Source organism: Neodiprion fabricii, chromosome 7, assembly GCF_021155785.1.
Source record: "Neodiprion fabricii isolate iyNeoFabr1 chromosome 7, iyNeoFabr1.1, whole genome shotgun sequence".
Lineage (NCBI taxonomy): Eukaryota > Metazoa > Arthropoda > Insecta > Hymenoptera > Diprionidae > Neodiprion > Neodiprion fabricii.
The window spans coordinates 571,522-594,144 of NC_060245.1; the positions used below are offsets into that span (position 1 = coordinate 571,522).

At 44.3% G+C, this 22,623-nt stretch overlaps 4 protein-coding genes across 6 annotated transcripts; 3 read left to right on the forward strand and 1 right to left on the reverse strand.

Annotated features, from left to right (window-relative positions):
• The first annotated feature begins 470 nt into the window (after positions 1 to 470).
• LOC124186951 lies at positions 471 to 4,760 on the forward strand. 2 transcript variants are annotated; one of them, XM_046579114.1, is made up of 4 exons: positions 471 to 1,007; positions 1,356 to 1,518; positions 2,222 to 2,282; positions 3,892 to 4,760. In XM_046579114.1, the coding sequence occupies exons 2-4, from the start codon at positions 1,467 to 1,469 to the stop codon at positions 4,208 to 4,210; spliced, it is 432 nt and encodes a 143-aa protein (XP_046435070.1). In that variant the 5' UTR covers positions 471 to 1,007; positions 1,356 to 1,466; the 3' UTR covers positions 4,211 to 4,760. The 2 variants fall into 2 exon arrangements, with proteins under 2 accessions (XP_046435070.1, XP_046435071.1); XM_046579115.1 differs by lacking the exon at positions 1,356 to 1,518.
• Positions 4,761 to 5,848: 1,088 nt separating this feature from the next.
• LOC124186948 (transmembrane protein 192) lies at positions 5,849 to 8,082 on the reverse strand. Its single transcript, XM_046579110.1, has 4 exons — positions 7,754 to 8,082; positions 7,496 to 7,630; positions 6,964 to 7,360; positions 5,849 to 6,850 (listed from the first exon to the last, which is right to left on the reverse strand). The coding sequence occupies exons 1-4, from the start codon at positions 7,793 to 7,795 to the stop codon at positions 6,606 to 6,608; spliced, it is 819 nt and encodes a 272-aa protein (XP_046435066.1). The 5' UTR covers positions 7,796 to 8,082; the 3' UTR covers positions 5,849 to 6,605.
• A 3,244-nt stretch (positions 8,083 to 11,326) lies between these two features.
• On the forward strand, positions 11,327 to 17,964 carry LOC124186940. 2 transcript variants are annotated; one of them, XM_046579099.1, is made up of 2 exons: positions 11,327 to 12,944; positions 17,200 to 17,964. In XM_046579099.1, exons 1-2 carry the CDS (start codon positions 11,909 to 11,911, stop codon positions 17,415 to 17,417), a joined length of 1,254 nt encoding a protein of 417 aa, XP_046435055.1. In that variant the 5' UTR covers positions 11,327 to 11,908; the 3' UTR covers positions 17,418 to 17,964. The 2 variants fall into 2 exon arrangements, with proteins under 2 accessions (XP_046435055.1, XP_046435056.1); XM_046579100.1 differs by lacking the exon at positions 11,327 to 12,944 and adding an exon at positions 14,814 to 16,879.
• A 406-nt stretch (positions 17,965 to 18,370) lies between these two features.
• LOC124186935 lies at positions 18,371 to 22,476 on the forward strand. The gene is made up of 8 exons (XM_046579080.1): positions 18,371 to 18,611; positions 18,800 to 18,946; positions 19,297 to 19,934; positions 20,316 to 20,560; positions 20,997 to 21,138; positions 21,305 to 21,482; positions 21,557 to 22,090; positions 22,210 to 22,476. The coding sequence occupies exons 1-8, from the start codon at positions 18,601 to 18,603 to the stop codon at positions 22,355 to 22,357; spliced, it is 2,043 nt and encodes a 680-aa protein (XP_046435036.1). The 5' UTR covers positions 18,371 to 18,600; the 3' UTR covers positions 22,358 to 22,476.
• Positions 22,477 to 22,623: the final 147 nt, after the last annotated feature.

Below are 22,623 nucleotides of genomic sequence, written 5' to 3' on the forward strand. Positions count from 1 at the left end.
GCCACTCTCGATCTCTCTGCTCAACGTCATACCTATATTTCGGGCGATAAAGAGCAATCGTAATTATCCCTAGGTATATTATCATACCGAATGAATAACGTGCAATTTTCCCGTTCTTTGGCAAACGATCAGCTCTTCCGAAAGACGTGGAGAGAATCGTTGAATCATTCGCGGTGCAGATCGAACCGCACCAGGTTCACGAATCGTTTGCCGTACTCAATGTCGCAGGTACAAGAACGGTTCTAGGACAGAGTGGAGATATTGTAGGAAAAGTATGCATAGACAGGGAATCCCCTGCACGGAATGTCGCGATCCGTGGATCAAAGGACACGGCCGATCAATGGCGACCCGCGTGGTGCACGAAGGACGTAGAGCGACGCCTCGTAGGCAACGATGGTCAGGGCGTCGCGGCGCTCTCGGCGCTCCGGAATGCCGAGGTGGCGTCGGCTCGCCTCGCTGGTCGAAGTCAGTACGTGGGAGACGCCGTTCCTTGTGCATCGTTGCGTAGGAGAGCCGAGAGTTTGGCGCAGAGTCGAATTGCCAGTCGGGCCGGCACCCGCGACGACGCGACGAGTTTCTTTACCCGGGAGTCGTCGATTCCTACGAGTCAACTTCCAAGACAGGGTCCAAAGTCAGAGGCTGTCGTGCTTTCGGTCGGCGATTCCCGATATCACCCCCCTCGCTCCTCCTAACCCTCCCATCATCCCCCCACCCACATCCGTCCTCCTCGGTTCGACATAAAAGAGACATAAATTTTCACAACCAACGTTACTTGAACGTACGTCTGCGACGACGACCTACGCCAACCCTACCGCCAGTCTGTCGGCGCACGTTGCCTCCGATTCTTTTACCGAAACGCACAAGCATATTCGCAGGGTTAGCGATTCGCGTTCAAGACAGATTTCTGTAGGTACTTTAAAAATTATCGCGCCGCGCTCTCGCGTCCTTCAGGATAATTTTCTTAAACTTCCAAGACGCGCGTTTGTCTCGTCCTCAGATGGTCAAAGGTGAGTGAGCTCGGTGCTTTCCTGTTTCGCTTCGTGTTTTATACCATCCCTTGATTCTGCATATTTGAGTATAAATTTTACAACCTGCCGCGACAATTAGAACAGTGAATAATTGTCCCGTCGGCATTATTTTCTATTCATGTAAATACTAAGCTTGGCATGCAATTTTACGCAATTCTAACATTCGTTTTATCATCTCATTCGTGTGATACTGCAAAAAGAGAGCATGTTGAGAGAAATGCAAAACAAGCCAAAAGAAAAAAATGGCTGGTTGCATTTAATAGAAGATCAAGTAAGTACCGCTTATATAGTATACATTCCTTGTTCTTTTTCTGTTCTTTGTAACAGGTTGACTTCATTTTTCGTCGTTTCGCAAAAACAAAACAAAATAAAACGAGCAAACAGAATCTGTATAAAATCTTCGCAAGACCGCGCTTGTCCTTTTCTCTAAACTTGACGATGCAGACTAGCAATCAACCGCAGACGATGCCGTCTCTACTTATCGCTCGAGGTACAATACAACCAAACTTTATTTCAAATTATACCATTAATATACTATATGTATAGGCGCTTCTTGTAAAAAATTATGCTCATTGTCGTGCACTTGTGTTAGATCTTGAGCCATTATTATTCGAGGCTAAAGTAAAACTTTGTCATTTAGTTTCACGCAAAGCCACGAGGAAGTGGCAAAATACTGTTTCCGGCACGAGGACGTTGAGAAAAACAAGCATGAATTTGCGACTGATTGTAGAGCCACTGATTTTCTCACGATAAAAAATATATAGTACTCACCTGTCCACGGAAACGCGCGGGATCTGCAGCTGGGTTAAAATGACCCACCTGCAAAATATAAATTAAACAATGTACAATAACGGTATTGACATGCTGAGAAACGAATGTACAGAGATAGCGAAAGTAACTTTTCGCAGCGTTCAAGCTCACACGACACTTCGGAGTTTGCTGTACGAAGTTCAATTTTAAAACAAAGCAAATTGTAGGTCCGTTTCTTACTTTTAGTTGAATATGTATAAGGGCCGACCGACTAGAACGTATGAAATGAGTATAAACTGTGAGTTACCCGCAATAAGGTATTCCTACCGATGATCGTACGTAACATGTACATATACCTAGGCGTACAACAATGCGGTACATTTGCGCTGCGCGCTGTAATAATTTTAATACTTGATAACGGATTTTTTTTCTCTATTTTGTAGGATCGCTACCAGACATCGCCGTAACCATGGTTTCAGGCAGAGAGATCCACGGGGCCTTCAGGTACGAACCCCCGAAACTGTTAATACGCCCGTGCTGAAATCATCAAATTTCGATTACATTAATTCCCAGCACCAGCTCCGACTAATCGGATCAGCTGGCATCTCGTGTAACACGAATAATCCATTGACGCTACGCGGTAATTGTCATCGAGCGGTAAATCGGAATACGTGATGTCCAACCAAGTGTTGGCTGGTTCCGAAATTTTCGCAGGTCGTCTAGCTTTTGTACCCCGGCAAAGTAACGCGAATACCTAGGAGTTTTCCTCGGTTGCACGCACGATCAGGAGTCATAATCTATCCGTATCGACGAGTCGAAGGTGTACATGTGTAACTATAGAGTACGTGACAGATAGAGATGGTCGCGGGTTGGGCTCGTGTGGGTCCAGTCGCGTTCGCGAATTGGCAGGAATGACGTCACATTGACGTAGGTAACAATTGTCGACTATTAAAACGCTAGAGCTCCGCTCCTCCGGCCGTCCGTCAAGCAGTGTGCAACACCGCCGAGACGGATAGACGATTCGATTCGACGGTATAAATTGAGGAAACTTCCGTGACTTTCATATGCAGCCCTGTTGTCGCGACGGCCACGCGGGCAAATTCCGCACACGTATTACCGAAAACAAGAGGATAAGCTCCTTCGTGCGATCAGTTGAATCGAAACGAACATCCCCGTACCTACACGTTGGGCTGTTCGATTCTGTACCTGATACAAGGAAAGAAAATATTTCGAACAAGCGGCGGAAGTTTAACAACTGTACGGTTCGAAGTCATTTCAAGCTTCGCGTTCTATTTTCGACCGTCAATATTTCAGTTGGAAAAGATTCAGGGGGATATTGACGTATTTCTACACCCACGTGCGAATTGCGGTGTAGGTAAATTATACACATGTGTATAATACCTTCGTACATACGTACGTCCAAGTAGATCTTCAGCCCCCGTGCATACTTACAACGCCCTTCTCCTCACGATCAGCTATTATTCATTGTTACCGTATACGTATGTATATATGTGTATACAGGGACGTGCGTGAAAAGAAGAATCTGCCGATGTTCACGCTTAGGTACCCAGGTATAGGTCGTCTTCGTTGAATAATTAATTATCGGTCAATATTAACGAGTCGGCATTGCACCTTATCGTTAATATCTCCGGGCGAGTCGGTGGACAGAGTTTTGAGAATAATCGCGTACGCTAGGCATTTATTAGAGATTCTCGAGCGTCGTTATGTACGGGAACGATAACAATAGCGCGAAATTAAGTTCAGTTTGACTATGCGATTAGCCGCCGCAGAGTTCTGAAAGGGACTCAAGGCTCGACGAGCGGTTAGCGGTCCAGAGACATAATACCTAGTACATACTTATTATTAAGTATCGCGAATGAGCCTCGAAACTTTCCACGTTTCTGCAGCAATTGGCGCGGTTATAACTGCTAGGTCTGTACGTACATCCTGGGTGCCTCTGTCACGAACGACATCGGCTAGACTGTAGCAGGCGAGGAAAAGTACACCTATGGATATTTCCACCTGCAACAAGGCGATGACAGGCGCGTCAACGAATTCGTGCGATAACAATCTGCCCGAAACCTATAGCTGCGATTTCTCTTCCCAAGCGCAGTTTGATCGTGGACGACGTCGACTCGACGGATTCCCTGCGGTGTAACTCGATCGTCGGCGAGAGCCAGGAGGTCGAGGGCTCGTCAGCGGGGAGCAGCTCGCAAACCTCGTCGTCGCACACCCCGTTGGACAGCCCGGGTGGACCGCGAGAGAGAATAAAGCAGATCCAGGTTGAGGCGGAGACGCGGCGGGGTGAATTCGCGAGGCTCCTCGAGGAGCACGCCCAGGTTGTCAGGAAGCTCAAGATGATGGAAGCCGAGGAACAGCTGAACAGCTCCTCCTCGAACGGAAACGTCCTCGGCGCGGCGACGCAGGCGTGATCTCCAAGGATCATCGTCTGTCGAATGTATGGAGAAAAACATGTCTTACGCGATTTTACCCACCGAGATATGTATGCATGTATGTATGTATGTATGTATGTATGTATGTATGTACGCACACACACACGCCGTTTGTGAGCCGTAGTGTTGCTTGATTCGAATGCAAATACCAATCCCAGTGCACTCGAAGCAAGCGTATAATAATACCTGTTACTACGTGTATGTATATACCTATATAACGGATGTATACCCTGCTGAAAAGTAATGCAGAATTTAGAGCTAGATCAGCGTTCCCGGTTTCGTCAATAACGTAGACATGTCGGGGTACTTTTCTTTACTGCTTTTTTCTCTCAATTTCTTTCCGTCCCTTTTTTTCTTAACCCCTTACCGCATACGAAGCCGTATTTGGCTGTTTGGCTGCTTGAAGTGTCCAGTCTTTTTTTTTTTCAAAAACAACTTTGAATACTATGTGTACATTTCTTCGTGCAACGGAATGTATTCTTTTTGTTGTCTATGGTAAGCGCGTACTGTTAAACTATTTGAGTAAATGTGCAATAAGGGGTTAACGGGAAAAATTTCCTGCAGAGCTAACATTGCTAGATTCCTTTTCTACTCCCTTGTCGCAACACGGGGACAAGGTACAATAAATAACGTATGTGTGTAGTCGAGAAAGCCGAAAGCCGACAGACAGCGAAGCGAAGACGCATACTGAAATATTGACATGTATGAGGCATTGATTTTACGTCAGAACGCTTAGTTGGCGAGCCGCATTAAGTTATGTAGCATGTATGGTATAGAAACAAGGAAGTTAGGACGGCTACGAGTACGAGGAAAGTAGTAACGAGCGCGTAAATGTACTCGCACACCAAATGTGTCACCGTAATATTCGTATAGTATATTAAATGACGAAATTAGGAGAAAAAGAAGAAAAGGTAGATAAAAAAAAATTTATAACCTTTACTATAGCGGTATATAGATATTGCGAGCATGATGAGAAGAAACATTCATAGTAATTATATGTATAGGGAAACTTCGTGAGGCTTTAACGTTGAAACTGCAAAAACCGTATACTATATTATACGTATGTATATATACACGACCTTCAGGGATACACTGCGTATCCCTGTATAATTTTATATAGTTTGGAAACAGAGGGCGGGCTTCAGGTGAAAGGTAGTAGAGAATAACGTACTTTTGGCAATAACTTTTTCAAAGAATTTCAGAAAGACTGCGATGCAAGGTAATAAAAGAATAATAATAATAATAATAACAACAACAACAACAACAATAATAACAATAATAATAGTGATGGTTGTTCCAAATATTGTAAACTAGTGATAATTTTTAGCGATATACACCTTATTAATTTTGTAATGAAATTTTTGTGGAGAAAAAAAAAAAAAAAAAAAAAAAAAAAAAAAAAAAACACTGCATTAATTGAAAAGTATATGTAAAATAGTATATTTGAGGTAATACCTACAAGGAATTGATTTTGGAAATAAATGTGAATAAATTAATCCTACGTCAGCTTATGTCAGTGACTTTGCTGTAACGCTTAGCAGAGATGTACTAACATCAAGGAACGTGAAGAGAGAACCACAGTGATCGTGTGTTTTTGAATGTAACTGGTTCGATCGATTCAAAATATAGATACGTACTTTATTAAATTGGTAAAATTTACATTCACGGCGATATCACAGTAATCTCTTATTCTCAGTATTTTATATTCTTGGGCGTTATGGCCGTAAGCGCCTTTGAAACAACATACCGTATCGATTTTGAATTACATTATTATTATTATTATTATCTGATCACACATGAAAAATTGTCGACTACTCGCTGTTACAAAATTTTCCACTTCAGGAACTACTCAGAAGACCTATGAAACTCGAGGCAAAGCAAGGGGAAAAAGTTACTATCATCAATTAATTCAGTTAATTGGTTAACAATTACATGTCAGGAAACCTTCACGGCGACAAAAAATCTTCAGAAGAAGATAGCAGCAGAACGTTCGACACTTGCAGTTCTCATAGGAGCGGCAACGATAACTGGGAGAGGAAAAGTCGAGGATTGGTACTGACACGATCTCCTTAGAACCAACGATATGTCGAAGAAAATTTTGAAACGCTCTGATGGAAATTTAACACTGCCACCACAAAATTTTTCAACGAATTCGCGACAAAGCTGAGTAAGTTCATTTACACAACAGTCGGCAACAACGTCCACTTGCTGCCGACAGCTCGTTTGTCGGCAGTGAACGATCGTCGCTACAGAAGAAGTGGCGATTTTTGTGGAAAAACGTTGTTTCGTTATTAGTATATAAGCAACGAAATTATATAAATTCATCAAACATCGTATCATACGACCGCGCATGAAGGAAGGAACAAATTGCCAATTACGGTTCTCTGGGTCTCCGTTGGTCCGCGAGCATCATCATCCTGTGGCTGAGTTTAACATTGTGATCGCGCAAGTACCTAATCAGATCGGCTTGCTTCTCGAGTAATTCAGCCAAGTTCGATCCCTTCTGCTGACAGCCAACCTCCCCGCCACCGGCGTACGAGTCTTGGGTGAACGACGACAGCCATTCCTCACGGGTGACATCTGGTGGTGGTCTCAATCGATTGAAGCGCCTAACTCGTCCTAGAATGTGAACGCGGCCCTCCGTTAGTTATATCAATTTGATACAAGAAATGGTAGGCATCTTATTTTTTCGGCATCATCTTCGACGCAAACTAACAATCCGCCGGGCTTACTGATATAATTGACGTAGACAGGAACGATTATCGAAAGCTCCAAAGTGGTGAGAAGCAATATGTAGTTCATCGGCGTAAGCCACTCCGAAGCTCTGCAGTATTTCTCATAGTCCATTTTGTGCGTATGATGTAGGATTGTTGCGAGCAAAAGGTAAGCGACGTTCCAAAGTGAGGCGACGAAAAACGGAGCCCTTATGTGCGGGTAAGTCGACTGATAGAAGTCCAAGTAGCCGCTTATCCTCAAATGATGATGTTTCGATTTGAGAATATGATCGAGCAGCATTACCAGGAGCCAGTAGGCGCAGTGGAGATACAATAGTACGAAATATGTGTCGCATTTGTTTGATTCCTCAGGCCAGAACGAGATAAAGGCTATCCCAGTTATTTCCAAGGCAACCTAAGAATAATTAAATTCGTACGTAATGCGTATATGTCGCAAATTACTCAACTTTCGAACTTCGGTTAGGTTTTTCTACGTCACCCGAGGAGTTACAAAAGAACACCAAGAACGAGGTTATGATATTTTACTCACGCCAAATACGAGGGCGACTAAAGTGTACGGGATCGTGTCCAATTTGTGAAAGTTGTCTTCCTCCTGCGAGGTGATAACAGGTTGCAGATATTCGTCGTCGTCCATGTTCATAGAAGCGGCAAAAAATACGGCGCCCTTCAACGAACGAAAATATCATAAAGGCGATATTGAGGTTAGGGCTGGGTCAGCTTTTCCGCGAACTCGGAGAGTACGGCACTAGCCGAACCATCAGCCTTGATTGGTCATTGCCTCACTTACGCTTCCAGAAGTGTTCGGCCGATCACGCACGAGGCTGACCATTCCCCGACGAGCCTGGTATGTGAAGGATTTCAAGCGAAAGATCGCCCGTCTTTATCTGCCTCGCGCTCTAGCGATCGGAATGGACTGCCACCAAACGTGTGCCGATGCATTCCTCGGAGCTGCGCTTGCAATAACACGCGCCTATGATCCCCCAACGTTTGTCGCAACTGCGGGAACGTTATTGCAGCCGCGATATTACATCGCGCGAACGATAGTCTTACGACTGAAAGATCGATGATCGAACAGGGACGACGGGGGTACAGGTATCAATCAACGTTCGATGACGGATCGTCGATCGGAACTTGAGAGATGAGATCAGATCAGCCGCGGTCAGCCGTTTCCCCGATGAGTTTACAACCACTCGTGTGACAAGCCACGGACTTTGGAACCACGGAATAAGCGATTCAAGTGTCGCTCCAATCACAATGGCATCGAGAGCAGACGACGAGCATTCACGTCAGGCGAAGCCCGCCAAAGTTCAAAATTTCAATAACATCTGATTGTAAAGGCTGATGCGCGCAGACGGCACTTGGGTTTTCGCTATTTCAAAATGATTGTACCTTTGGTTGTTCGTAGTTGTTAATGTTTTTTGTGAGTAATCGTAGTATAACAGAACAGTAGGGGTAATTAATGGTTAAAACATAATGCACTCAAGAATGCCAAACTTATGCACCATCACGAATCGCGATGGATTACCGAGGAATAACTTTTGTCGCGTCTCCGATGTATATGCTGGATTTTCGCTATTTGGAAGGAAAAAAAAACAAAAAAACGGAGCGACAAGAGAAAACGGCGACAAGATGTCACCGGGGTGATCGCCAGAATATAAGGAAAACCTCAAAACTCGGCAGTGTTTCAAGTTAAAATATAGAAAATAAAACTAAAAATGAAACATCAAATCAACTGTTGTCAGATAAATCCTACCCAAGCACGTTACTCCGAAAGGACTTTTATTACGCTACGAATCCTGACCGCATTTTCGCGTTAAATCGTATAAGTCGATGAGGTTAAATTCCGCTTTCCTCTGCGACGATGCAACATTTCTCCGAACACTCGTCGTCATCGGTGCAACGAGGTGTAATTGATGCAGCCCAGGAAACGAACGACCGTATCCGAGGCTCGGATACGTCGCAGCGAGATTACCGAAAGAGCAAGGAGGACGGCTGTCAGCGGCAACCGTCCCGGGGCTGCAAATTGTCGAACGAATGGTATTTCATAACTTGTAAACGGACCAATGCCCGAGAGACTTCCGTTCAGACCTGGGAGCCGTGGAAGCGCAGCACCTGCGTTTCCAAGTGCAATCAGCTTAGAAAATCGACTCGTACCTCAGCGACCGGTGAAGACGTAGATTTCCAAGGTTTTCGGGAGAAAAAATGGTTCCTTGACGCCGGCGCGTGTCCCGGCTCGTTGCGAGGCGAGCTGTGCACGAATCAAGGAATGAACCGTCGTAGTTGCGGAAACGGAACTTTGTATGCTAGGGAAATTCACGTCAACGCCTATCCCAATTCCTCCATCGGCGACCCGGCGGCGGGGGCACCGAACGACGGTTACAACCGACTTTCGGAATTGAAATACCGCTCGGCTAACGAAGTACGGGATCGAGGTAAAATCCCCGAGGATAAAAGCCCGATCACCCGGAAGAATATCGGCTGCGGAATTTGCGAGGCTATACAAGACCGACTGTTCGCGGACGTGGCTCTACAAATTGTCGTTTGTTCGAAAAGAGATGCCAACACTCTCACTGTGGAACCTGCGGAGGGTGCTAAAACACCATCGAAGAAATCGTCGGATAAAGGTGTATCGGGACAAATGGGGGCAAAACGTACCGAAACTTCGAAGGCGAAGAAAACGGTCGTAGTTAAAAAACGAAGTAATATCGGTTCGAGTAAAAGGAGACCTTCGGTAAAAAGCAGCGGCACGAAGAAAAAGAAAGTTCGTAAGGTGCTGCAGGGAAAGAAACTGACAGACGGAAAGAGCAGCACGAATTCTACGAAGGTATCGGGGAATGAAGGCGGCGTTAAGAATGATCTGCACGTTACTACGCCTCCGGTTCCAGGGCTCCGAAGGATCTGCGTAGATGTCATGACGGATGACGACCTCTCGAAACATGATCGTATACTTTGCGCTCACGTCAAGCCTGTCGCATCGCTAACAAATGTTCCGCCGGAGAGTGAGGATAAAAACAGCCTCGAGAGCGAAGGAGGTGAGTCAGTAATTGCCAATGATTTTAACGACGAAACAAGTGTCTCGCCCGGAGGTGGGCAGAAAAATGACGAAACTACTGACAAAGTCGAAACGGAATCGAAGGTTAAAATTTTACAAAATAATATCGAAGCGGACGGTTTAAACAAGTTGGGGACATGCTCCAGTAAATGTAAGGGTATAACAACGCAGCTGCAGACCTGTGACAAGCTTCGAATTAAATCTGGCGCTGGATCATCCAAAAAGCAAACTGAATACGAATCGACGTCGTTGGAAGAGAATCAAGAGGCGCTGAAACGTGATAGCGCGAAGAACAAATCCGTGGGCAAGAAACCGCGAAAAGCTCGAAGATCCTCGAGGTCGAGCAGCAGCGAGCAGGACGACGATTTTCCACAGAGGAAACTCATCCGATCGAAGCATTTACAGGCGAATGAAATTCAAAAGGTGAAAACTAAAAGAAACGTTCGGAAATGTGGACAAGAACGCGCGGGCGAACTACAGTTAGTGACAGTTACTGACGAAACTGTAACGACCTGTGAGAAATCGACAACGGCTGGAAAGTCAAGGACCAGGGCACCCGTCACCGTCGACGAGCCTTCTCTCGCCTCGGTAAGATGATGCATCGGCCATCCCCGAGTCCCCTGTTTTCCTCGCCTTGGCCAACCTGACAGTGTAATTTTTTCAGTTCCCTTTTGAAAAAGATACCCTTCCGAAATCAGGAAAGCTAGTGTCGCGACGTCGAGAAGCCTCGTCGGTGATGACGATCTGGCAGTGGCTCTGTCGAAAACACCAAAGGAGCCGCACGCCTGCGGAAATCCCGATGTTCGGGAAGACTTCCCCGTCATCGGGATCACACGATAATCACGCTGCGAAGGACCCGTTTCTTTCTCTTCTCCTCCCGGATATCGCATCCGATTTCGCAATGACAACGGCGGGAGATTCCACGTACGGCACCGGTTCGTTCGATGGAAAAGCTGCTTGCGCGTCTTTGTCAAAGGTTGACGGAGGGAGAGGATCGCGGAAAGTTCGGAAGTCTAAAAACAAACATTAATTGTTCGTCCAACGAACGACACGCTGTATCGAAGTACACCGCTGAGATTTCGTAACAAATAAAAAGCATCTTCGCGAACACCTATATGCCTGTCTGTACTTTCTTACAGCGTTTATAAAGATTCGTATTCGCATTTTGGCCCTTGGCCTTCGCATCCAGGTGTATATATTATAGGTAGGTGTTACAACGAAGCCGTGTGCCCGTTATTTGGGGGTAGGTATACGAGTTAAGAGGACGCGTGCGCGTTATTCGCGTCTGTTGCACGTGGAGGCCGAATGAGCTTTCGCAGAAACGGTCGGAGCTTGCAGTCGAGCGTGACTCGGCATGCGGAGCGTTGCTTGTTTGCAATATTTTTTACATATTTTTTCGCCTCTCCCCGGCGAATGACGCAGTCTCTCCTAGATCGAGGTAAAGTAAGCGGTTGGTCCTTATCCGTCAGCGAGATGAGTTGTAAACTTTTACGGAACCGCGAATTAGTTAATTGCTCCAAGGTGCTGACCAAATTGTTACTCCGATAATTGATGAGATTTTCATATTGCTGAAACGGTTCGCAGAGCTCTCTGTTTGGAAACAAGTGTGAACTTTTGGAGGTGAAAGGAAAGTAAAAAAAGAAAGAGAAAAAGAAAAAACCAAATGAAAATGCCGAAGCAGGTGTATCTGGCAAGCTATTCACGTTTGGAATTAGAACGGAGTTAAAATTGGAGAGAAAATGATTTCGCTCCGAGTGCAGTAACCAGTGTTGTTACCCGCTTGTCGTAACATTGTATAAATCGGCTAGAGAGCGGTGTACCTACCATTTGTACAGTATCAAGTAAGTCGGAGCGTTCGATCGGCCCGCAAAGAAGCAAACCGTGATAATCATGAGCAAGTCGTCGGAAGAAGCCGGTGCCAACGGACCTCCGCAGGACGGATCGGGGGAAAACGGTGGCCAGAAAGACGCGAACGGTATTTATGAAAACCGTGCGGGGACGAAGAAGATAGTTCGCGTGGTCACGGTAATGGCCTACGTATTTTCCGTGAGTTTTACCGCGATTCTTTTGAGTGCCTATTACGTGTTCATCTGGGAGCCACCGAACCCGAAAATGATACAGCGAAGCCGACTGGTCAGCGATTCTCACATCTATCTGACCCATTATTTGCCAGATTCGCGAGAGAACTCTTCGGAGGGGGAGCCGCTGGCGGCCACAAAAATCGACGATGATCTGGAGGAGAAGTTGAATCTCTTCGAGAGAATAACTTTGCGGAAAGGACGTCAGATGCGATCCGACGACGGTTCGCAAAGGAGGCCCAATTTCGACGATAGAGACAACTTCGTAGGATTAAAATATTCCACCACCCCCCTCGCCGACCTACGAGGCGACGTATCGTTATCCTCCGTTTATCTCGCGACGACTGCTTCGCCGGCGGGTGATTTGTCTTTGCTGGAAACCAGCGGAACATCGTCAAGAAAAACGGAGCCAGGCGAGAATTCATCGCCAACCGAATTCGACGCACCCAATCGAGCTACGTCCGTAAAAGTCCGTGTAACGACGGCCTATTCTCGAGCATCCGTTTACGCGAAGCCAACTCCCGGTGACTCGGGCGTGCCCCGCGACGAGCCCGAGGACGATGTGGAAGAAGGGAAGAAATCCAGCAATCTTCGCCGAATTGCAAATGAGACGGCACGGGAATCCGGCGGTGAGGACAAAAGCAACATACCTGAGCGGTTACCCGGAATCACGTTCTTCGCCACGGATGAAACCAACCTCTCGACGCCCCGACCAGACGCTTCGTCGAAACCATCCGCACCATCGGCGGTGGATCTGAGAGGAATCATTTATGCGGGATTACGTTCGAAAGTTGGAAACTATTCTCATTTCGAAGTCCGACCCGGCGGTACGGTGAAGGGTAACGGAGGTAAGGGGTTTGACGGTCATTTGTAAGAGGGACCGCGGATGTTACGTAGACCCCGGTCGTTGTCGGCGGTGGACGCGACGGGTGGTTCAAACCGCTTGTACGATACGCGCGAGGGGGAAATAACTCGAGATATGAGTGACGCAACAATTTCTTGACTTGAATTAATTTGAATTAATTCATCTAATGCAACATAATTTCCTTTATTTCAAATCGATTTTTTTTTTTTATTCGGACAAATTTCTCTAATTCAACTTAAGCCATTTGAATTGACTTTATGAATTTCAATTTTTTTTCCCGAGTATTATCACTAATTCATTCTAACTCGGGTGAGTTTCAAAAAAATTTCGCTATATTCCATTTTATTTTGTTAATTAAAATTCATTATTTTCAATTCAACTCAATTTTTCAATTAGAATACATTTTTTTTTTCTCTATAAACATACAATTCCGGCACGAATCCAAACTAATTCAAATCAACTTGACTTAACATCTCAAAACTTGGTTATTTCTCACTTAATTCTCAGCAATTTCGTTATTTTGCACTGATTCAGTTGTTCTCGGTAATTCGAGTGAATTGCAATTAATTCGCAAATCTATCGACGCATCAGTTCAGTGAGTTATTTCCCCCGCGGATACACGTCGGTATTACGTCACTCGGAATATTGTATTGTACGGTTATATATATTCCATTGACAGCTCCTTCGACTGTCTCGATAATACGTACGTCGTAGACAAGACGGATTCCCCGTAAAAGTTGCCCATACATGACGTAACTATCCCTGGATCGCGTTCATCGCTTGATTTAAGAAAAAAAAAAAAAAAAAATTCCCGTATAGTTTCTTTCAAAGTCCCCGCTCAGTCGCATTTACATAACTCCCGCGCAAATCGACAATTCCAATCGGGTTGCGTTTTCGTTGCACAGTTGCACCAATAAATTTGCATGCATGTAGGTACGTACGGTTATGACTGACTGTACACGTATATTGAATAAATAAAATTGCAAAAAACGTACGAGAGGGCGATTGTCCCGATATTTTACTGTTAAAATTTCATCCTGTATATCATTTTGTAAAATTCTTTACAAAATTGTATTTCAATCACACGTGCCAAATTCTCATTTCGCTCGCTACATTGACGATTTCGAACGAAGCTACGCGGGAATTAAGGAAGTGCGTTATCGCGGATGCCAATCCGTTTATCGAGAGAATGATCCCGATCATTGTCCTCAATAAAATGTCCGCATCCACCCAAAGTATCAGGGTAATACGATAAAAACACACAAGCGAGTGCCGGAGGGCGGTGGTAATTAAAGCCTTACAAATAAGCGAAATACTCGGGTCAAGGAGGGGTCAAGGAGGGGTGGGTTGGAAGGTGGCGGTCGGATTATCCGTGGTACCCGACATAATATGCGATGCGGAGTCGTAGAGGAAAGTCGGCCCTAGGAGGGCTTCGCGTTTCGTTACATCACCCCACATTTCCCCCAACAAAACAGTTTGTTAGTTTTTTTTTTCTCTCGCTTTTTCCATTTTACTAATTTTTTTTTACCTCGAGATTCTCTCCCCAGCAGGGAACCGATATAGGTACATAACTATGGAAATTTTCGTCCGATTTACGCACAGGGTAAATAATTTCAGCGATATGGTGTATACATAGAAATCAATCGTATAATGCCGCCCTTCACCGCGCGTTGATGCCTTCGGCGTCTAACGTCGTCTGCATGTTGTATATAGGTATATGCATATGTATACGACGCGGGTCTTATAGATTGAGGGCGTAGTAGATACATGCACACACACACACACGCACACATATTACCGAGGATGTTTGTCTACGCGGAGATCGAAGCCATCCGGCACTCTTAAAACAAAGGTGCGCCTCTATACCTATTACATACATTATATATTTCATGCTTGAGGAATTCGTAAAAATCTCGAAAGGAGACGTGCGTAGATATACCCTGCGTACGGTATACATGATACAACTTGTGTACGTACATGCCGCGAAGAATCCACTGTGAAAAATTGAAAACTGTCAAAACGTTTATTCGTCGGTCATAAGTTCGATAACGGTGTATAAATAATAAATAAGGCATCGACGGTGCGGGAATGGAAACAAAGTTTATGACGTTATCGCTACTCGTACCTCGATTACGCGGTAAAACGACAGGGCGGGACTGTTACGGTACAGCAGTGTCGACGGACGGCGGAGGATTAGTGAAATTACACGCGACGGACACCATGAGGTGACCCGTGGCGTTAAAACATCTTGGCAGGCCGTACACGCACACCTACAATAGTCGCATCTTGGCCGTTCATCGATCTGCCCGAGCTTCGGGTTTGAATCGTATACGGAAAAGGCGGCGTGATCTCTTTCCACGAGTACTGTTCGAGCGAGAAAAACGGTGCGTGGGCGGGCCTTAATTAATTCGTAGCACGTACGATGACGGGGAGAACGCGTCTTCGAGCTCCGGAAATGAATCTGTTCGTTTTGGGATCCTTCCGTCCTAGCGAACATCAAGCGCCGAGTATAGATAGTAGTTTGAGTGACTGACGTTGGATCGTCGCAACATCTGCGACAACTCTTTTCGGGCTTGCGGAATTCCTCATCGAGGCTTGCGCAGTACGCGGAGGTTGTAGCTTCCCAAGCTTTGGAGCGCATTCGGAAGGTTGTGGGTGTGCCTCAACGTGGTGAGTTCTCTACGAGTGGGCTACGAACACGCCGTTTGGTAAACACGAGGCTCTAAATAACCCTCAGGGGTTCAAAGCTGCGCGAACCTCCGCCGCCTAGACCCGTTACTCAAATCTACGTCTCGTTGGTTTACCGAAAACTCGGCACCTCGGTGGTTTAAAACTCGCATCGCCTCCCTCGTCATCGTTTTTGCGGAAGGTCGTAAACGGACTACTCGCGGCTGTCAAAATATTTCTTGGAAACTTGAAAGAAAAAAAAAGGGCAAAGACCTCGGCTGAACAACCGTGCCTGTACACAACGAGCACGGCAAACTTATCAACGAGATGTAATATACCGCGAAGTGAGAACGTTGCATTTGGCGCAGGGTAACCTCGAGGGTAACGTACTCCGTTTATCGTTAGATAATCAATCGTAACCTTCCGAACATCGGTCTACGGTTAATTTGGTGAACTTGATTTTTTCTCGCTCCTTTTTCCAATCATCGTCGTCGTTATTGTTATTAATAACATAACACTGATAAGCGGGTGCTACGATAACTTTCGACTAGATTGGAAGGCCACGTACAAACAGAGCCCTGGAACGGGCCAAATTTCTCCGCATAGCGAGTGTCCAGAGCGCACGATCTGCGCGGCGCATCTGAGCAGATGGCTTGCCAATAACGCGAGGGGAATCATTGCTCGTGGCGGGTTTTCGATTTCCAACCAGCGACAAGAACTATAATTCAAGGAAAATCATGAAAATCCATAAAAATTCGGATAAAAAAAAAATCATCAAGGTAGCGGTATAATATATAAGGAAAAGGAAGCAAAGTTGTTACGTCGACGTAGAGACAATAGGCGGGGAAGAGATGCAGCTGTCAAGAAAGATGAGCGCCCAGAATATGATGGCTAGTATAAGTCGTACTTTGCGTACAAGGAGAGATAGCAAATCGGCCGCCGCTAACGAGGTGAAATTTGCCGGGGAGGAGAGCAAGGACAAACTTTACGAGCCTAAGCACAGGCAGAAGCTAGTGCGGGTCTTGACGGTCGTTGCCTACGTTATTTCTGTTAGCCTAGCTGCGATTATTTTGTCCCTTTACTACATGTTCATCTGGAAACCGGAGGACCGTCCTTTAAACGCTACGCTCAAAGCAGAAAGGTCGAACGCTACGAGTAGCAGAGCCGGGTGCCCGAATTATACGAGCAGCCCGCCGCCCGGTGCGGGGCCGGTTCCCACCACTCGGCATCCCGGATCGACTCCTTACCGCGGTAATTAACGACGAAGCCGCTCCAACTTCCAAGGGGGAATTTCTATCGCGGGGACAAATAACTAACAAGGGGATCGGATCGTTGGTATTTTTGTTAAAATGTGCCCATCCCTTGGTTAATTTGAAATATTTTTCAACACAAATTTGTATGAAACGAGTTTAATGTAAACTTGGTAAAATACCAACAGTCCGATCCCTTTATCGATCATTTACACTTTTCCTTTTCCCCTTAAAACCTCTAATAAGATCTAGACACACGACGCGCGTTCAACCCTCTTGGCACGCTTGCAATAACGTAAAAATTTTCAATGTTTTTCGCAGACGCGATTGGAGACGAGAGAAGGGGGACGGAGGCGGCGACACCGGGCATGCCGTCAGTGTCCAACTTGGACGAGAATTTCTACGATGAGATTTTGGAAGAGCGCGACGATCGGCCAGCGTTGAAGAAGGACGGAGACGATGCGTCGACCACCCTCTCCAAGGATCAGCAATTTTATGCAGGGAGAAACGCGAGGGATCGCATCCTTAAGCGGAAATGAGTGATACGGCGACAAGGACCTCGTGAATTCAGTTACGGGCAATTATATTATTCGTCTTCGTGCGATGACCGACGCAATTATACACGCGTGTAGGTACACACACGCGTACATGTACATGCGTGTGCACGTGTGCGGCAATTCGAACCGAACAAGAGGCATGCCGGATTCGTTGTCTTGCGTAACATATTTTTAGAATTCAAATCTCATAGAGTTGTAAGTCTGGAATTGTCACGGCGATAGTCCTTCCATATTATCGTATTACTCATATTATGTGTAACATTTCACGATTATAATCCACAGGTATATTCGTATTTATTCCCAGATATCTATGAATATACGCACTGATGGATTTGAAAAAGTTTACGCGTTGATGAATACAGTTTATTTATAGATGTTATTATTCTACGGTGTGATAATATTAATACATCTCTACTAATGTTATACAGAGGTAAAATTGCTTGTTTGTATGCAGGGGGTAATCTCTGGAACTACCGAACCGATATTGACAACCCTTTCGCCAATAAAAAGCTAAATTATCCCTGAGCAACATAAGCTGTAATTCATTTTGATAAAAATATGCGTACTTAGTTTGAATACCCAATATTTGTAAATTAAGTCGGATGGAAAAGCGCTGCTTGACTGCTTTATCTGCGACCGCTAAACAAATGGTTGGATATGCGGGAAAATAATGTATGTTTAACTTATCGTTTGATTTGACTAACCGTGCGAAGCCGGAACGGATCGGTTGGTATTGTATATACCGTAAGTATATACACGCGACTTATTGTATTTCCAATCGAAAGTACCAAAGCAACGGCAACGATTTTCGAAACGGTGTTTACATGACCGGAGTGTTGATCGAGTTGACCTAGCGAGAAAACAAAAAAAAAAAAAAAGAGCCCAATCAGAAACACAGCGAGATAAAAGGCAATGGAACACTGGCCAGTTAAGGACAAAATGATCACGTGATATGAATCCTGTGTAGGATAGTGGGAAGATTGAAGTTCGCTGCTACGGATATTCTGAGTTTTTGCACACACCGTTACGTGGGGAAAGACCAACGATATCTAATAGCCGGGCCTGTTCTACTCGTAGCTGAGGAAAAAGAAGGATTCGTTCGAACACTCTTTCGGTTGTACAATCTGCAAGAATATTTTTTTAATCGTGTGCAGTTATCGTCAAAATGAACCCGAGGTGTGTAGTCGGTACCCAGATATTTGTTTGTTGAAAATATATTTTATAGTCAATCTGGAATAGAATTGTAATGTAAACGTTGGTACGAAGAGTGCCAGGCTTGAATAATCTTAACGGTTGCCTCATATGTGCATTAAATTGTAAAATATCGGATTAATCGCGATAAGTGAATCGTTTCTTTATTACAGTCAGCCAGGGCCCATCAACATACTCAATCTTCCGCAGGAAGTACTCGTGAAAATTTTTCTCTGTTTTAATGCCAGAGAACGTCTACGAGTCGCGAGGACTTGCGCAGTATTTAGACATATTATACACCGTGATCCGGACGTATTGAGGTCAGTCTACTGTAGTGTGCCTGTGACAAAATTAATTATTTGCGTTCGCAGTACCTGGTTTTTTCGTTTCTAAGAAAAAAGTAGTTACAACAAGATTCAGTAGGTACCTACTGCCGCATCTGGTGATAGAGGACCGGAATGGTGCTGAAACGTTTTCACAAGTTGGGAGAGTTGGCAGAGTTTGTGCGATTCTGATTGTCTTTCTTATTTTTTTTAAATATTTTAATTTTTTTTTTTTTTTTCATGTCAAACCATTCACCTTTTACAACGCATGACCAAAACTTTGTGCAGTGATGGATCTCGTCCATTTTTCCCCATCCTAATTTCGACTCGAATTTCAATGTATACAGGAATTTGGATTTTACCCCAAATGGATGGGTGACGAAATTGGTAGAAATCAAGGCATATTTTGCCAGTAGACACAGGATGCAGTTTATCCGTAAAGTGAATATAAGTAACGCAACGTGCGTGAAGCCGGGGAGGATGTTGAACAGGACGGTTGGCAGGGCATTGAATCTTGTCGATGTTAATGTACACGGACTTATATTCGAGAATGTTGGAATTTTGGCATCTTTTCTTGCGCCCCTGCGACGACTTAGAAGGCTGGTTGTGGATTGGCCCGAGCCGGATGAAGATGTTTACAGGACCATTGACGTTATAGAAGGACCGTTAGGCAGGCTCAATTATTTAGGAGTAAGATTGAGCGTTTATAACGCGAATTTATTTCCTGCTGTGCGATGCTGCTGTAGTGAGCTAGTGGAGTTCCGTATAGTCGAACTGACACGACAGGAGCGTGACGACATACTAGATATTCCGTGGGCTGAGGAGCGCCCAAATAGACTGCAGAAGCTTAGAATTGTTCAAGCTCAGGGATGGAAAGCGTGTACCACAATGAAGAGTAATATTTTGCATATGATTCCGGATTTACATCAGTGGACAGATTTTCAAACGATTGGTTGTGCTGTTGCAACGAAAGGATTCTATCTTGGTATGTTTTCATAAACATTATTTTTCTATTTTTATAACAATCAGACTGAAGAAAAGGACTGTCATTGTCGCTTTTAGTGATCCCTGCCATGTCCAAATATTGATATATAATTTGACATTCACGGGAATGTTCTGATGATTCACAGTTTTTGCAAATAAGGCTTTTGTCAATCGAAGACTTTCAAATTTTACAATTTGTGTACTGGAAATTTTCAAGCAGACCGTGAATTTTTTACGATACATCAAATGTCACTCACAGACGCTACGTGCTGACTGGTGCTGACTCTAAAAAGATGATTGCATCTGGTTGGAAAGAAAGGAAGCATAATTCTTGAAATATCACGATCGACTCGCGAACATAAGTTTCAACTTGTGATTTCAGAAAAAAATGTCGAAATTTGTCCTGTACTCGTAAGAACGCGAATACCACACGAGGCTCCGTATTACCATTTTCCTGATGTTATTCCGCTTGTATGGTCTGTGCTTTCGGAAGCCTTGTTGGAACAAGTGATAAGAATGAACCACGAAGACGTGCCGTTGGAATTCTGTTGTTTACGAAGAGCAGGCTTAGGTGCATTAGCAAACGCCAGTAACTGGCCGTTCATATTGAACATTAAAGAGGCAAAGGTAGAATCGTATACCGGGACATTACGTGGATGTGCACCATAGGAACCACTCTGACAATCGACGTGTGTACGCGTACCCCGGATTGCCTGTAATTAGGAGTCCTTATGTTGCGCATTCACGCAATGTCCCGGTACGTTGATAGCCGTAGTATTTATTCCCCGCTCAACAGTGATGTTTATTTTTTTATTTTTTTTTTTTTTACCTGAATAGCGGGATGAGAGTAGCCTATTATTCACTCTCAACTGTTCTCCCCCAATCTGCGGGAAATATGAGATCATAACAATTTTTCAGTTTTCTCTGCTTTTCTTCATCTCTCTTAATCTCCAACTTTATTCCCTTGTTACGTAACGTACAATTAGATACTTTAAAGACAAGCGAAAAATAAGTTACCAATTAAATCGAGTTACAACGTTAATTAATGTCATCGATGTTTCAGCGGCTGCTGAAAGATCCCGAGTATCCGATAACTTTTTTGTACTTGGACCATCAGATTGATCCGTATTGCGATGCGCATTTAGTGGTATCGGCATTCCCAAGCTTGACAGATCTTATTTTAATTCGAATGATAACAGCAAACGGTAAAATGGAATTTCATATTCATGAACCACGTACATGTGTTTGTGCTAACTGGGTTTCCGCAATCGACGTTAAATCTCGGAGTTAGATCATCGATTCATCCAAGTAGCGATGATACATGTATATATTAAAATTGAATTCCGTGACAAAAACTCATTATGCTTGCAGAGATTAGAGAAGCAGAGAACAGAAGTAGGCTACCCTTGAGAAGATCTCTCATCAGGCGAGTTCCTGGCGTACCTTTCGGGTATGTGGATGACCCGATGGGCAACACGGATGGTTCTTTTAAACTTCTAGTGGAAAACACTCCGCTACTTCGGGATTTAACGATTTATTATTCGAGCGAGTAAGAACCAATCTCCGATACCTTACGCGTGTCTAATACGGATTATAAATCGAACAATATTTACATTATTTCAGCCCCGGAGAGCCGGACCCCGACTTTTGGGACTTGACTGCTCTGAACCACATTCCAGAATGGCGGCATCTCACAGCCTTACGTTTGGCCTTCGTACCCACCATAGATGGAAGAATTTTTATCGGTATCGGAAGACAATGTCCAAACCTGGAGATAGTAGTGTTAATCGGTCTGGCAACCCAGAGCCATATCGCAGCCTACGTAACAAATCTTTCGATAATGCTAAGGCAGTGTTCTAAAATAAAGCAATTCTCACTCGAAGAAGTGGACGTAACCGAAGCGATGTACCCGGTTATGCCGGGTCAAGAACCTGATTCGTTTCAATCGCTTGAATTGTTCGCCGCTCTTGCCTGCAATGTAAAGCTCCAAATGGTTGATGTATCGCTTTACGAAAGAGGAATAGAACTCTTCGATTTGGTCGTAGCGATGGAAAACCTATTGAAGATTTGCAAGGGGTTGAATATGTTAAAGTATCTCAACGTTTATATAGGAAATAATCCATCCGATGCGAATTACGTGATCAATGAGTTATGCAGGTAAAAATAATAAGTTTGTCATTGTTCTTGTATCGTAGAATTATTGCTTCTTTTTTTTTTAAATTTCATATCTTCGCTCGGTTTATCGGCGGATAAATATATATTTTTGTTTGTCGCAGAATAAGGAATGAAGTCAGGCGTCCGGAATTGCAGTTCGCAATAAATTATGGAGTTTCTTATGCGCGCCCAAGCGCTGAACCTATCGTTGAACCAAGACTTCCGGACATTATTTTTGAAGAGTGCCCACGTATACTTACTAAATCTTGAAGATCACGTGTGGGGAAATCCCTAATTTATAACTAACTAATTTATTCCTTCAAAAATATACCACACACAATATATATTATATAATGTACTATAAGTATAATACTGTTTGTTTTATATTTTGTTCACAAACCCATAGGTATGTTCGATGAATTTTATTTTTAATCAATAAACATAATACTGCTGTTTCAGGTATTACCTGGATACATAATTTTCGGTACAATATTGCAAAATCGCAGGATTTCTAAAGATTTCGCATACTAAATAAT

Excerpts from the sequence above, each read along its gene's own strand:
- LOC124186951 (XM_046579114.1), top strand. The coding sequence starts at position 1,467 with ATGCAGACTAGCAATCAACCGCAGACGATGCCGTCTCTACTTATCGCT. Across the intron at positions 1,519-2,221 it reads GTCTCTACTTATCGCTCGAG|GATCGCTACCAGACATCGCC; the intron begins GTACAATACAAC and ends TCTATTTTGTAG. Across the intron at positions 2,283-3,891 it reads GAGATCCACGGGGCCTTCAG|TTTGATCGTGGACGACGTCG; the intron begins GTACGAACCCCC and ends TCCCAAGCGCAG.
- LOC124186948 (XM_046579110.1), bottom strand. The coding sequence starts at position 7,795 with ATGGTCAGCCTCGTGCGTGATCGGCCGAACACTTCTGGAAGC. Across the intron at positions 7,361-7,495 it reads TAGTCGCCCTCGTATTTGGC|GTTGCCTTGGAAATAACTGG; the intron begins GTGAGTAAAATA and ends AATTATTCTTAG. Across the intron at positions 6,851-6,963 it reads TGTCTACGTCAATTATATCA|GACGAGTTAGGCGCTTCAAT; the intron begins GTAAGCCCGGCG and ends TTCACATTCTAG.
- LOC124186940 (XM_046579099.1), top strand. The coding sequence starts at position 11,909 with ATGAGCAAGTCGTCGGAAGAAGCCGGTGCCAACGGACCTCCGCAGGAC. Across the intron at positions 12,945-17,199 it reads TACGGTGAAGGGTAACGGAG|ACGCGATTGGAGACGAGAGA; the intron begins GTAAGGGGTTTG and ends TGTTTTTCGCAG.
- LOC124186935 (XM_046579080.1), top strand. Across the intron at positions 19,935-20,315 it reads AACGAAAGGATTCTATCTTG|AAAAAAATGTCGAAATTTGT; the intron begins GTATGTTTTCAT and ends TTGTGATTTCAG. Across the intron at positions 20,561-20,996 it reads TGAACATTAAAGAGGCAAAG|CGGCTGCTGAAAGATCCCGA; the intron begins GTAGAATCGTAT and ends TCGATGTTTCAG.